A 14027-nucleotide genomic window follows, 5' to 3' on the forward strand; every position below is an offset into this window, starting at 1 on the left:
CTAGTGCCGGTCCGTAGCCTCATGGGATGAGTATCCCATAGCCGGGAGGGAAGACTGCTCTGTGATTATTTCACAGAGCAGACCGATCTGAAAAATATTATAGAACTGAGGTCCTTGGTCTGCTGTCAGCATGCACAAGAAATATGACGCTGATCGGCGTAGTAGTATGCAAGATTACCTGCAGACAAAATAAATGTATGTCTTGCTCAAGTACAGTTAGACATGATGCCACGAGGAACAGGGATCGAACCGGGAACCTTCCGATTAAAGACCACAGTGAAAGTGATTGCGAGTGAGAGACTGGAGCGACAAAGAGTAGTAGGTAGAACAAATGCCAACTGCTCCCTCCCACACCAGTAAATCAGAGCCCTCTCCATCTGTGGGCTTATGTTATTCTATTCTAATCAATATATCGTTCAGACAAGTCAGAGCTCGCCTTAAAGAAGGGCGACAGAGTAATCAAAATCTCTATTCATAGTCACGCCCTGTATCAATGTCAAGGTTATACGCACATACAGTATATTCATCAGAATGGGAACATATTGGTTCTTGTGGGAGCTATAGTTTTCTGATAAACATGAATGCATTCAGCTAGGGTGATGTGAAGGAAGAATTAAGGTGTTTCGCACTTACGGGGGTAATCCTTGGGATGAATCTTCTCTGACCAGTTCCCAAAGAAGGTGACTCTGTACTTGGCAGTTCCACAGGCACAGCAGTCGAGCAGAGGCTTGTCTGTGGTGTCGCCAAACAACGACTCTGCAAACAGAACAGAGAGCGATATTAAGGGAGGGAGAGACAAACAGGGAGACAGACCGAGACACAGACTGAGACTTAGAAAGGCAGAGATAGAGAAAGGGGGGGGAAAAAGATTACTAAAAGATAACAATGAGAAAAATCCTATTAGAATGCAGTTGAAATGGTTGGTTGTCTGAATGGAAAGCAAAGGGGGGAAGAAGGAAAGTGGGGGACATGTTCAAATATTCATTTGATCTATTGCTCAGTGTGGCATCCAATGTCACGCACAGCTGGGGGTCACACTCATTTAAGATAATTCAGATGCCAAGTGTACAAAGCACAGATGATATCCCTGCACAAAAATGAAGAAAATAGGAAGGCAGTAATAAATGAGAGAAATAAAAGACAGTGAGAATCTACGGGTGGTGAAATAGGGTACCAGCGGGAAGATTTGGGAATGGGAGAACACAAGGGATGTTATTGGTTTTCTGATATTGATATAGAATCCCACCTTTCTCACACATCCGCTTGGTGAGTGAGCCTTCATCCTGAAAATAGATGATCCTCTTCTGCACAATGCTTGCCCTGCAACCAGAGGGAACAACAGACACAATGGAAGTGGAGGAATTAGAAGTTTGAGGGTCACATTAATTGCAAGTTCAGCAAGAAAGAGAGAGGGGAAGTGTGAGAGAAGACTGAGTGGAGGTCACAGCAAGTCGGAATTTGAAGACTTAAGAGAGCCAGTGTGAATGTTGAATGGTGGAAGACAGAACAGGTGTTATTCACAAACTACACTTTGAGTACTCGCATGCATGCACGCACACACACACACGCATGCACACACGCACGCACGCACACACACAAACACGCATGCATCCATAAATGAATGCAGACTCGAGACAAAATATACACACAATGCAGTGTGGACGGCTAGCAGAGGTAGGCTACATACTACAACACAGATAAGCCTGATTGACAGTCCAACGGGAGCGTTTCCAAGAATGAGTCCTGGCAATGGAGCGAGCTTTTCTAGATAGAGCTGTTAGAGGCTTGATCCACAGAGTGGTGTGGAACACAGGTCTAAGGGAGGCCTTGACATGTAAATCAGCCACAAACAAAACTGTTCGCCATCCCAAAGACTTCAGAAAACAACAAGAGTGAACAAGCCTCCCGGCCTCCACACAAACGGAGCCTCTTTTTTCAGCCGTGCCTGAAGGAAGGTTTCCATGGTGATGTGAGAGAAGGCTGGGGTGCTGGGCTGAGTTCTGATCCAGGTGGTACTGGTCCAGCTGGAGTGTTTAGAGACCATTTTGTTCTGCAGCAAGAGGCTGAGCTGGGCTGAGCTGAGCCCAGCGCTGGTCCCTCACAGCAAGACAGAAAAGGATAGAGGCAGCGGGAAGAAGATTTACACTGTAACACCGTGCAAGAGAGAGGCGATATTCCCACTTTCTACCAGCCGAACACACACAGAGGATCTCCTTTTCCCTCTGTTCTCTGCAGTTTTACAAGACCCTGCACGCTAAACCGACCTGATATGATTTCAACCCTTAAGCAGCCCCATCCCTGTGCATCTCTCCTTGTCTGCCTCTGAGGTGGCTGTCAGGTACATTATGGTTGATGATCTCAAGCCTGGGCAACAGGAGCCAGTGTATTTTCATAGCCTTGGACATGCAGGCTAGAGATGAGTATATCCACACTGACAGTGAGTGACAGCTATACAACTGTATTAGCATAGCACAGCCCTTAGTCCCTCATATGTATGTGTGCGTGCGTGCGTGTGCGCGCGCGTGCGTGCATGACAGAGAGGATAGAGAGAGAGAGAGAGAGAGAGAGAGAGAGAGAGAGTGACAGAAATCGACAGAAAAAACAAGAACTATAAAAGTGGATCTTCACACAAAAAAGGTAGAAAAGTTATTGTCACAAATCTTCAAGTCATTCAACAGTGGGATGGTCATGGTCGGACCATCCACATTTTATTGAGCAGAACGATACAAGGCAGGGTTCAATTCGCTGGGGGGAATGGGGGAGAGAAATCCATGCCTCTGCTTGGATATCGCTCCCCACTGGTCATTCAGTTCTGTCACCGGTTTCATACCTCCTTATGGTCTGATATATGTTTGATATTTATTTTTGATAACATCACAATTTTATATTTAATAAAAAAATTAACCATACATCTCCCTATTTTTGGGCATATTTTCTTTCTTTTTTTTTGTCCATTTGTAAAATCTTTGGTTTTTATTCATAAATATAGAAAATACCAGATCTACAATCTCACAACGTGTGAGCTTGTAGATCGGCTGTTTTCACTATTACAGCACGTGGTTAAGAAATGCAGGGGCAGGCTTGCCTTGCACAGAGGTGTGCATGACATGAGTGAGAGGTACGAGGGCCATCCAGCACCTCTCTAATTGTTCACACTTTAATTCAATCTCAGCCCAATTTCACATATCTTTCTGAGTGAGCAATGCTCACACCGTTTGGCCCACTTTCCTGGGCTGGGCTGGCCAGACAATCCAGCAGAGTAATGCTTATTTAACATCCAATTTAAATTCTATCAATGAGATCTATTAAGGCGCAACTCACTTTGCCGGGCTCCACACACAGTCGATCCCAATCGCATCAGAAAACCGGTCCGATATGCATGCACCCTGTGTGTGTGTGTGTGTGTGTGTGTGTGTGTGCGTGTGCGTGTGCGTGTGCGTGTGCGTGTGCGTGTGCGCGTGCGTGCGTGCCTGCGTGCGTGCGTGCGTGCGTGCGTGCGTGCGTGCGTGCGTGAGACAGAGAGACAGAGAGACAGAGAGGTAAGAGAAATGTGAAAGGGTGAGATTTTGTGTAAAAGCATAGAAAAAAAACACATTTTCTTCCATCTGGATACACTAGCTAAAACAAAACACACAAGGAAACACGCAAAAGAAAATTATTTCCCATTCAATTACACCAGAGCTGCTTACTGCCCGCACCCCCTCCGGAATCTCTAATCTGACCTGCCAATGTGTCCACAAAGATAAATGGTTTCTGACAGCTGCATGGGTTTGTGACATTCATCTGATCAGTGATACACTGTCTCTCTCAGACAGCCCATCAGAACCACATTGTACTAGCGTTCGTATCACACGCCAGAGGGAGATGACAAATAAATTGCTTCCTTGCTGCAAATGGAAGAAGCCTGGCTTTCAGATATGGATAGTGGAGAGTTCAATGGTGCCTACCATTTTGGAGCATATATACAGATCTGATAGACCCTGGTCACATCCAGACCCAAGATCTACTCCCCCAAGAATCATGTTTTTTATTTGGTTACTTTTTGGAGCTTACCCATGAAAATCCTGTTAGTTTCTTGTGCTCTGCAGCACCTCTCCAAAGCACAACTGGTATACAACTATGGTCTTTTGCCATAACACTAGCTGGATTCAGATTTTACCTAGACTACACAACTCGGACAGGGTGTGATGTCACAGGCACAGGCATTAGACATTTACAAACGGTCGCAAATGGTGTGGCATACCACTGTCAGACACCGATGACAGCTCAAAATCAACAGAACAAAACTGAACCTTCAAACGTTGAAAGTAAACAGCATTTATTGCAAACACTCGTGGAAAACGCTGAACGCTCCTCTGGTGACTCACAATCTACAGCTGCCAGCTCGCCAACAATACAATACAACAATAGTATTAAGGATCGAGAGGATTGAGGCCACAATGCCAAGACAGATGTAACACTTTCAACTCGGAAAACTATTGATTTGATCTCAAAACAAGCAAACAAAAAGACAACTCTTTTAACACAAGCAACTGGCGTCCCTATAAAAATGTGCAAAATAGGAGATCTACAGGCTTATATGATGTGTTGTGAACCTGTACTGTAGATCAGCAATTTTTGCAATGTTCACTATTCAATGTTTCCATGCAACACCGTTGCACGACTAAGTATAAAATAGGGCTTAAGTGCTTAACCTGAGTGCCCTGGGTTCATTGTGGTCACAGATCAGTGAGCCTCAGAGAGCATCCCTGCCTGACCCCATGATCAGTGGCCAGCATCAGCCAAAACCAAACCACCAAACTCAGTCTTTCCATCTAAAACGAAGACAGCGACTGCTCCTCAATTATAATGTAGCAAACCATGAGGGAGGAGGAGGCTTCCCTGGACAACTTGTGACTCAGAGGAGTTTAAAAAGAGTAAGACACACACACACACACACACACACACACACACACACACACACACACACACACACACACACACACACACACACACACACACACACACACACACACACATACGGTTCTAACTTTGTGGCCAGATGTTGGTTTGTCAGATAACCATGATATCTTACATGCAGGCAGTCAGATGGGCCGAGACAGATCTCCTCTGGGAGGGGAAATGGAATTAAAAACAAACATTACCCTGCCTCTAGCAGTAATGAAATTGTCCTCTCTGAGGAAACACAATATTATCAATCATTTCACATTTCTTGCAGTTTGTGGCTTGCTTGCATGTGGGTGCATGTGACCGTGCGTGCGCGCATGCTGTGTGTGTGTGTGTGTGTGTGTGTGTGTGTGTGTGTGTGTGTGTGTGTGTGTGTGTGTGTGTGTGTGTGTGTGTGTGTATGTGTGTATTTGTGACTGGTAGATATAGATATGTCGAGGGTACAAGCACTATTCCTATCAGTGTTATGGCATTTTCCTGTCCAACATGTGGATGTTTGTTAGAGCAGTGATTCTCAAAGTATGGTCCTCAGGGGGGATCCAGGGGGTCCTCAGATAAATGTGTTAGTATAGCATTAAAATCAGTTTAACCACTTTTAAACCTGCATCGCCTATTTTCAAAAAATCAGAATATTTGTGAAACATTTTAACAACTCAAATCTTGTATGGGGGTCCCTGGTGCAGAATACTTTCAGATGGAGGTCTGTGGTAAAATACATTTCAAGTCCAAACTCCGCTCTTGAGACATTCGTTGTGTCACAGAACAGTATGGAGGCAAGCAAAGAGCTCTGCAGCTGAAGAATTTTGCTTCATCAGGAGGGATGCAGCAGAAGCTTTTCGGCACAAATTTAGCACTACTTCAGCAGGCCCCGGACGATATTTCACCCCTGTTACTTCGTATAGTCTGGTCATTTATTATTTTGCCCAGCGGTTTGGTGCCCCCCTGACCTGTGCATTAAGACAGGCCTGCTTACACACCCCTTGTAGCAGCTGTGACATTACAGCCGTGTACTGTACTGTGTGCCACTTTCAGTTCTGAAGCTGTGCTCTCTCTACCAGTGGTGGAAGAAGTACTTAGGTTTTTTACCTGCGTAAAAGTATTAATAAACTGTCCTGTATTCAAAATTGTACTGGAGTAAAGTACAAAAGTATATTGGCAGCAAATGTTACTTAAAGTGCCGGAAGTAGAAGTACAAATCTTTCGTCAGAGTACCCGTTGTACCCGCCGTAAGATGATTCCTGGCCTCATATATATGGGCATATCGGTTGGTTTGGCGGTTCTAGACAACTGGATATCTATATATGCCTATATAGATGGATATATCGGTCAGATCGGCGGTTCTGGACAACCGCATATCCAAACTCCTCGGCGGGAGCAAGGTGTTTCCCTGTGGAAGTTGGATGCAGAGGATTTGCAGCCCGTTCCTTGGTCAGAGCCTTCAGTAGTTTAGGCATCGAGGGAGAGAGAAAGAGGAGAGCCATCCGCAGTACCACAGATGCGGCAGAGAGGGCCTCAAGATGGCTGTGGCTCAAAAGAGGGGAGCCATGGAGTCATGGTAGCTAGCTAGCCATCTGGACACAAGCTGGGGTCTGATCAGCCCCGGCTGGGTCACCTGGAGGAGGGCGTATGATGTTGAGAGACCCGAAACGTCCTATGATTCCAGGAACATCACTGAAGATGTGTCCAGATTAGGCATCAGTAGATGTACTGTATGTACACAGTAGTGGAGAAAAAAGTACAATATTTGCCTCTGAAATGTAGAGGAGTAGAAGTATTGAAAAACGGAAATACTAGTAAGTAAAGTAAAAGTACCTTAAAGTTGTAGTGCAGTACTTGAGTAAATGTAATTAGTTACTTTCCACCACTGCTCTGTGCCACACACGGAGAAGCACTTTGGTTGAAGCCGCCTCTCTCCACCCATGCGCCCTACACACACCAAATTCCTCCTCCATGTTCCTCTGAAGCTAACAGAGAGGAGCACAGATGTGGAGATGTGGGGCTTATGTTAACTGCGAGAGAACCATACACAGAACAGAACTGTGGTGATGTAAAACAAAAATGAGGAACAGAGAAAGAGAGAGAGAGAAGGGTGGTTGGCAAGTGAGGGAGAGAGAGAGAGAGAGAGAGAGAGAGAGAGAGAGAGAGAGAGAGAGAGAGAGAGAGAGAGAGAGAATGCGACAGAGAAAACAACAGAGAAGGAAGGAGAACTGTAAAAGTGGATCGTCACACTAAGATAGAACACAGACTAGAGGTCAAGCTTCATAGACAGAAAAGAGAGAAAACAGGGCTCACCATGTAAAATTCTGACTGTTACTTTAATTCAGTGGTTCTCATTAGGAATTGGTTCCCATTCGTACACAATCCGAGTTCAACACTGAGCACTTAACTGTGTAGAAACAAGAGAGTGAATCCCATCACTCACTTTAACAGTCACACATAATAACAAACATTATAAACCGTTTTTTCTTTTAAAACACCCTTGCATAAGGCTATAAGCGCAGAAAGTGACAACACGTAAATAAGGCATTTTACATGACATTTACTTGAGTACTGTACTTAAACGACCACTTCAGCCATTTTCAACCTATCTTCATATAATTGGTCCTCACTAATGCTCATTATAATATGGTGCACTAATTTATCAAGCTTGCTCAGACCGAAAATGAGCGTAAGCTGAGATCACCACAATTGTCTGCATTTTCGATTTTGTCATGACTTGAGTCTATCTCACGTCTGGTCTCAGGTCATGTAGGCTTAGGCTACACCCGTTTGCTCCATCGTAGACATTAGAATTGTCTGGCAATCTGACAGGCATTTAAACATTATGCAGCAGCCATGCTGCATAAAATGATGTAACCGAACATCTTAAAGGACGACTTCACCCCTTTTCAACATATCTTCATATAATAGGTCCTCACTAATGCTCATGATAAAATGGTACCATTTTTTTCTAATCAGTCTGTGTCTCAGAGGAGGGCTGTAGACAGTTCAGAAACCCGTCTACCGGTGACATCATCGATGGGGAATCCAAGCTAATATAAACTGCAGGCTTTGTATTCCTGGAAAGTTGCAATGCAATAATAGATCCCATTGTTCTCGCCTTAATAAAAATCGGAATAAAAAAATTGTAATCTTTTTGGAAAAATAAAACCTGCCTAACGATGATGTCACTGGTAGACGGGTTTCTGGACTGTCCACAGCCCTCCTATGAGACACAGACCAAGTAGAAAAAAATTGTGTCATTTTATCATGAGCATTAGTGAGGACCTATTATATGAAGATATGTTGAAAAGTGGTGAAGTCGTCCTTTAAGTAACTAACAGAAATAGGTAGTTGTAATTACGAGGTTAACAGGTGACATAATTACAAGCATTTAAAAGCATCTACAGTATTAGGTTGGATGCTTAATCATTCACCCACTTAAACATCTACTTAAACAGTCATTCAGATTCCAGATCTGGCTCAGATCTAGGCTATACGAGCGCTTGCATGCGAGAGCATTTTCAGGAGTCGGGAGTCGGGGCCGACGCCACTGTAATCTTTTAATGGAGAGTGAGGTTTCCAAACGTATACATCCTCTGGAGTTATGTGTAAGCAGGGTTAAGGATAGAAACCCGACGCTCCAAACCTGTGCCCAGTGCAGGTGATCTTCACGGCGTGAAGATCACGCTGTGGGTTTGGGCCACTGGGACCTCAACGGGAGATCAGGGATAGGTAACCATCCCACCACACTCCGTTTCATCAATCACTCCATAAACGTTCAGATTATGACTGCCTTGCCTGGCTATCTCTCATAAACGTGATACATGACTGCTTTATTTTGTAAAACAGCAGTAGCGCGCACTGCTCGGTAATGGGTGTGTGTGTGTTTTTTTTTCTCGTTTTCATTCATGTCGTAAAATCGAGGCGTTTCAAGCATATCTAAGGGTGTGTTATTTAAATGACAATCGGTTTCAGCCGCCAGATTTATCAACACGCCGCCCATTCTCACGCTATGAATGGCAGGATGCGACCCTTTGATAAATCACACGTAAGCCCCGTCATAAGATGATTTCTTGCCTCGAATTTCAGCTGGTTTCTATGTTCCATTGATAAATAAGGGCCAGTATGATTACCCTTAGGTATCCCAAAGATGCCGTGTTGCCAAGTACACTTATTAAAAGAGACTTTGGGCTTGTTTTTCTGCAAAGTCGCTGTTTTGGGCCTCCCGTGTGTGATCATGCGGCCTAGTCGCTTCTTTTGGGCTTGTTTTCGTAGACCTATCCGCTTGTTTCTCTCACAAAATCTGGGAACACTGGAAACATGGCCAGAGGACACAACATCACAGCATCGCTTTCGGGTGGGAACAAAAACTTTTCAGGAAATGGAAAAAAGAACCTGTGTTCCAACGGATCCAATGTACTTATTTTGTCACTAACACTTGTTAATACTTTATAATACCCACAGACATTCTTACTGTAACCACTTTCAACCTTGCGTCCCTATTATGGGCATGTTATTATAGGCAACAAATTTCAAAACTAAAAAAAATAGCAGATCTACTGTACAAGCTCACAACAGGTTTTGATGAGCTTGTAGAATGTAGAATGTAGATCGGCTATTTTCGCCACATGTGTGTCACACTGTCATACAGCTAAGTATAGAATAGGAAATTCATTTATGAATAAAACATAAAAAGAATAAACATGGAGAAAAAAGGTTTCTGCCGAAAGCAATGGCAGTTGATTACTGTCACTCAGCTATGGAGAGCAAAAAGGTAATGAATAGTTTATGAAGCCGGGTCTGTATGAAACAGGGATAAGATATATTAAATTCTTGGAATATAAACAGGTTGGGGGTGGGGATGTAATAAAACAGATCAAGAACAACACACGTGGATTTGCAGTATATCGTTGCTAGCGGGTAGAAACCGTTTTTTTTGTATATATTTCATTATTTTCTCATGCCTTTTTTGTACATAATGGTATTTTTTTTTTTTCCCTCTGTATTCTTATGTTGATTTTTGAACTGTTTGGTTGCTACTATATATGTCTATGAAATTAATTCAAGGACCCCAATGGAAACAAGCCCGCAAGGACTTTTTTGGCCGGACCTTTTAGACAAAAGCATTATAAATGTAACTGTGTTGTTTTACATTCTTTTGCCTAATAAAAATTTCAATCAATCAATCAATCAAAATCTCCATATTTAAACTTTTTATGTTTTTTAAATGAAAGCCTATTGAAGAATGTACGCAACACGATGCTGATACACGATGCTGATACACGATGCTGATAGCAGCAAGCTGAGCTTGCTGCTATCAGCAATTGAAAGTGGATTTGGTAACGTGGGTTCAAATTCGTCACGCACGTCGCCAAGGACTCGAGGGAGTGTACGTGTATGCTTATAGCATGCACTGTGTTGTCTGTGTTTCTCTCCCCCTCTTCTGATTCTCCTTCTTTCCTCAAACCCAGGTAGAGCTCATCTGTGAATAATCAACCCTCAACCAACCAATCATCTCCATTCAATTCCAATAAATACACCTGTGCACTTCAGTCCCTTCTACCCCTCCACCATGCTCAGACAGAGACAGTCTGTTTGTGTTCAGAGTGGCCTACAGTCTTGTCTCTTGTGTCAAACTCAGGCATGTTTTGTGTGCCTTCAGTCAGTGTATTGTTTCTATCAGGGAAACATTAGGTAAGATTTGGGGTACCCTGTACATTTTCATCACATAGCTATTTTCTGTTAAACACATTAAGGTGTGAGTGCCACCCTCTGTATTTTTGATTGTTAGTAGTATTTAATTTCCATTGTTAAGTAGTTGGTAGGGTTTTGGTTTTAGGGTATTTTGATTTGGCACTCACCAGTCATTTTCCCTGTCTTTGTTCGGACACTTGTTAATTAAACACTGTATTCATTGTATCCATCCGTTTCCTCCATTCTTTTCACTGGATATATCTTATTGTCCCTTAATCCCCTAGACCACCTATTAGGGACGTAACAGTGCATGTCTCTTTCTTACTAGCTTTGTATCTCACTCTTCACACATTCACACACACACACACACACACACACACACACACACACACACACACACACACACACACACACACACACACACACACACACACACACACACACACACACACACACACACACACACATTTTTAATCTATTTTAATCTCCCTTTTAATCTATTTGTTTTTATTTGTGACCTCTCTGGTTCAAATGGGTTTTGTTGATGTAGTTTTGAAAAGTTTCAAAACGGCTCTTGGTTTATTTTTTTTATACATATTTCATGACTAATATAGTTGTTTGTCATTTTAATTGGCATTAGTAAATAAAAATAAACGTTTGCAGATTCTGTCTGGTGACATCTAAATTCATTGAATGAGCTCAAACTGGGTGGAAACGATTAGGACATTTACAACATCACATCGCACAACCAATGCAAAGACTTTAGGGCGGTCATTCATTTTGGGAGGTATCAGAATTGGTTTTCAAAGCAGTGGGCGTAAAGTTGTTAGGGCTGGTTGTCATGGGTTGAATTACATTAGATTCATAAACAAGTGAATGCACTTCCACTCTAAAGTGCCAGGTGCAGAGCAGAAGTCAAAATGCAAGAAAAATAGAGTATGCACACTAGACTAGATTATGCTCCAAAGGTTTTAACACATATTTTTTTTCCACCATCGTACGTGACGTTTCGGCTGTCTGAGGAAGAGCCACTTAGGCTAACTAACTTAACTTTTGGAACATGATCCTGTGTGCGGACTGCAGACTCAATGTATCTTGAATTTAGATTTCCCCCAGAAGAATAACAAAGTAAGTGTGTTCGTTGTTGTTTATATTGTTACTTGAATATGGGAATGTGTAGGGGTATCATGGGACATTATGTGTAGTGTTGTGTCATGGTGTTCATTTGGTGATTTATGTGTTTTTTGATGGCTGTTTGTTCCAATCACTCTCTCTCCCTTTTCTTCTTGCTGCAGAGTTGTGTTGTGTGGTAGTGGGGCGTCATGTTGCCAAACTAGCTGATCTACAAGAATGTTGTGACCTTGTCGATCGGCTGTTATACAGAGTATAAAACTGAGTCAAAATGAAACTTGGGTGACTGTCATGACAAAACTATATAAACAGAGATGGCTGCCAATATGCAGCTTGTGTCCTGTGTATTATTAGTGGTGGAACTGAAATCGTCACTTGATGATGCACTGTAGTTATGATTGGTGTATAGTAGTTACAGTATCACACCCCAGTGTGTTATCAAGGGATTATTTCAACCCCACCCATAAAATCATAACTCCACAATTCTGTAACATACTTTGTTACGTTTTCAGCCATGACTTTTAAACATGTATATGTTTAGTGACAGTCAGTTAACAGGACCTTTAAATTAACACTCATTTTTAACAATGTAGGAACAAAAAGTTTTGAATACTAATTTCAGAAAAAGATATTGTAGGATATACCGAAAACGTGGCTAAGACCAGTCCCCTTGGGTCTTGCTTTTTTTCGTTTGCTTAAAAACTGAAAGTGTATCATATAATTGGAACCAAAAATATGATTTGTGAAAACCTCATCTTGATGCTAAATCATTTGTTTATAATATTAATTTTCTCATGATGATATGTCTACCCGAGGGTTTATTTCTGCTCTAGAAAATATGAGACCGCCCCAGCAGCCTCAGGGTCAGGCACTAGACACGTGCATGCATGCATATTTCATGTCTTCGTGTTAATACATACTTGAGGACGACACAGCCGGAGCCACTAGGGGGAGCAGTCCAGAACACCTGGATCCTGGTGCGTCTGCGAGGAGTGCTCTCTGTCACAGCAGGCGGGCAATTGGTCATATACTGAGTGTCATCCTCATCAATTATCTGTATGGCATACACACACACACACACACACACACACACACACACACACACACACACACACACACACACACACACATGAGCTTGTGGGCATGCAGGATGCACTTAAACACATTTTATGAACAATGGTATTCAGGATTTGACTCTAAAGGTATATAACATCTTCATGTTTCTTCGTGGATGGATTCATCCAATTTCAATTCCTTCGTTCAGTGTGAGTTCAAGTAAGCAAGTAATAATAGTACGTGTCAAATGTCAAAACATCCCAAAAATTACTTTATCTGGAACTAAACACATCATTCTGTTGATGGGGACGGGGAAAAAAGACAAGTAAAACTATGTATTTTACAGTTTATTGTTTTTGCCTAGTTTTGTGTTATGTTATCCATTTTGTGCTGAGCAACTTGTATGGCCCTTGAGATTTCTTCAAAGTCTGTTTTATGATTACAAAACATAAACATCCTCTGAAATGCCCTTGTGGTGTAGTATCTTTTTTCATCCAACATTATCAAAGAGAGCTTTCATCCAGAAGCAGCAACATGTATTGGAGGGGGAAGTGATGGGGGTTGGGTTGTTGTAGGGGGGGGGGTTATCACACTCCCCTGCCTGTGAAAAGCTGTCACTCCCATTGTGTTTGAGAAAAGGACCACAAGCCGCTAGTGACCGTCCAATGCAGCACAATGCAGCAGGGTTGGGCATTTGACCTCAAACAACAAGGTGATCGACCCAGCCTAATGAAAGATGCACTGATAGTGATTTTTTTTCGTGCTATCCTCCATAGACCATATCGTCGCTGTCGGGAGGAAACCTTGTGTGTCCAAAACTGTTACTTTTCAGGAAACGGTAAAAAAGAACCTGTATTCCAAAGTATCCAATGTAGTTATTATTTAGTCACAAACTCTTGGGAATATTTTTCACTTGTTAAATATTTATAAAACCCATAGACAGACTTAAGTACTTTCACTTTATGTATTTATTTTTAAATATCAAAAAATAGCAGACGCGTTGTGAGCTGGTGGTAGATTGGCTATGTTTGCCTTTTTTTTTTTTTTATCTACAAGCTCACAACGCTTGTAGGCTATTTTAGCTATTTTTTATCTACAAGCTCACAACCCGACAGCAACGATACACTGCCCCTTCCACTTAGGTGCAACCCTATAATAAACATATAATGTGTTTTATCAACCTGGTATCATATTCATATTTAAATTGAATGATATGG

At 42.4% G+C, this 14027-nt stretch overlaps 1 protein-coding gene across 1 annotated transcript in view; it reads right to left on the reverse strand.

Annotated features, from left to right (window-relative positions):
- The window catches only part of spon1a (spondin 1a), a 120499-nt gene that overhangs the window by 98913 nt on the left and 7559 nt on the right, over positions 1-14027 (reverse strand). The window contains exons 3-5 of the mRNA XM_084062931.1: positions 12675-12808; positions 1247-1320; positions 634-756 (exon numbers count right to left, since the gene is read on the reverse strand). Coding sequence (XP_083919057.1) covers positions 634-756; positions 1247-1320; positions 12675-12808 — 331 coding nt within the window. The remainder of the gene's footprint in view (positions 1-633; positions 757-1246; positions 1321-12674; positions 12809-14027) is intronic.

This window comes from Gymnoscopelus microlampas (assembly GCF_963454915.1).
Source record: "Gymnoscopelus microlampas genome assembly, chromosome: 1".
Lineage (NCBI taxonomy): Eukaryota > Metazoa > Chordata > Actinopteri > Myctophiformes > Myctophidae > Gymnoscopelus > Gymnoscopelus microlampas.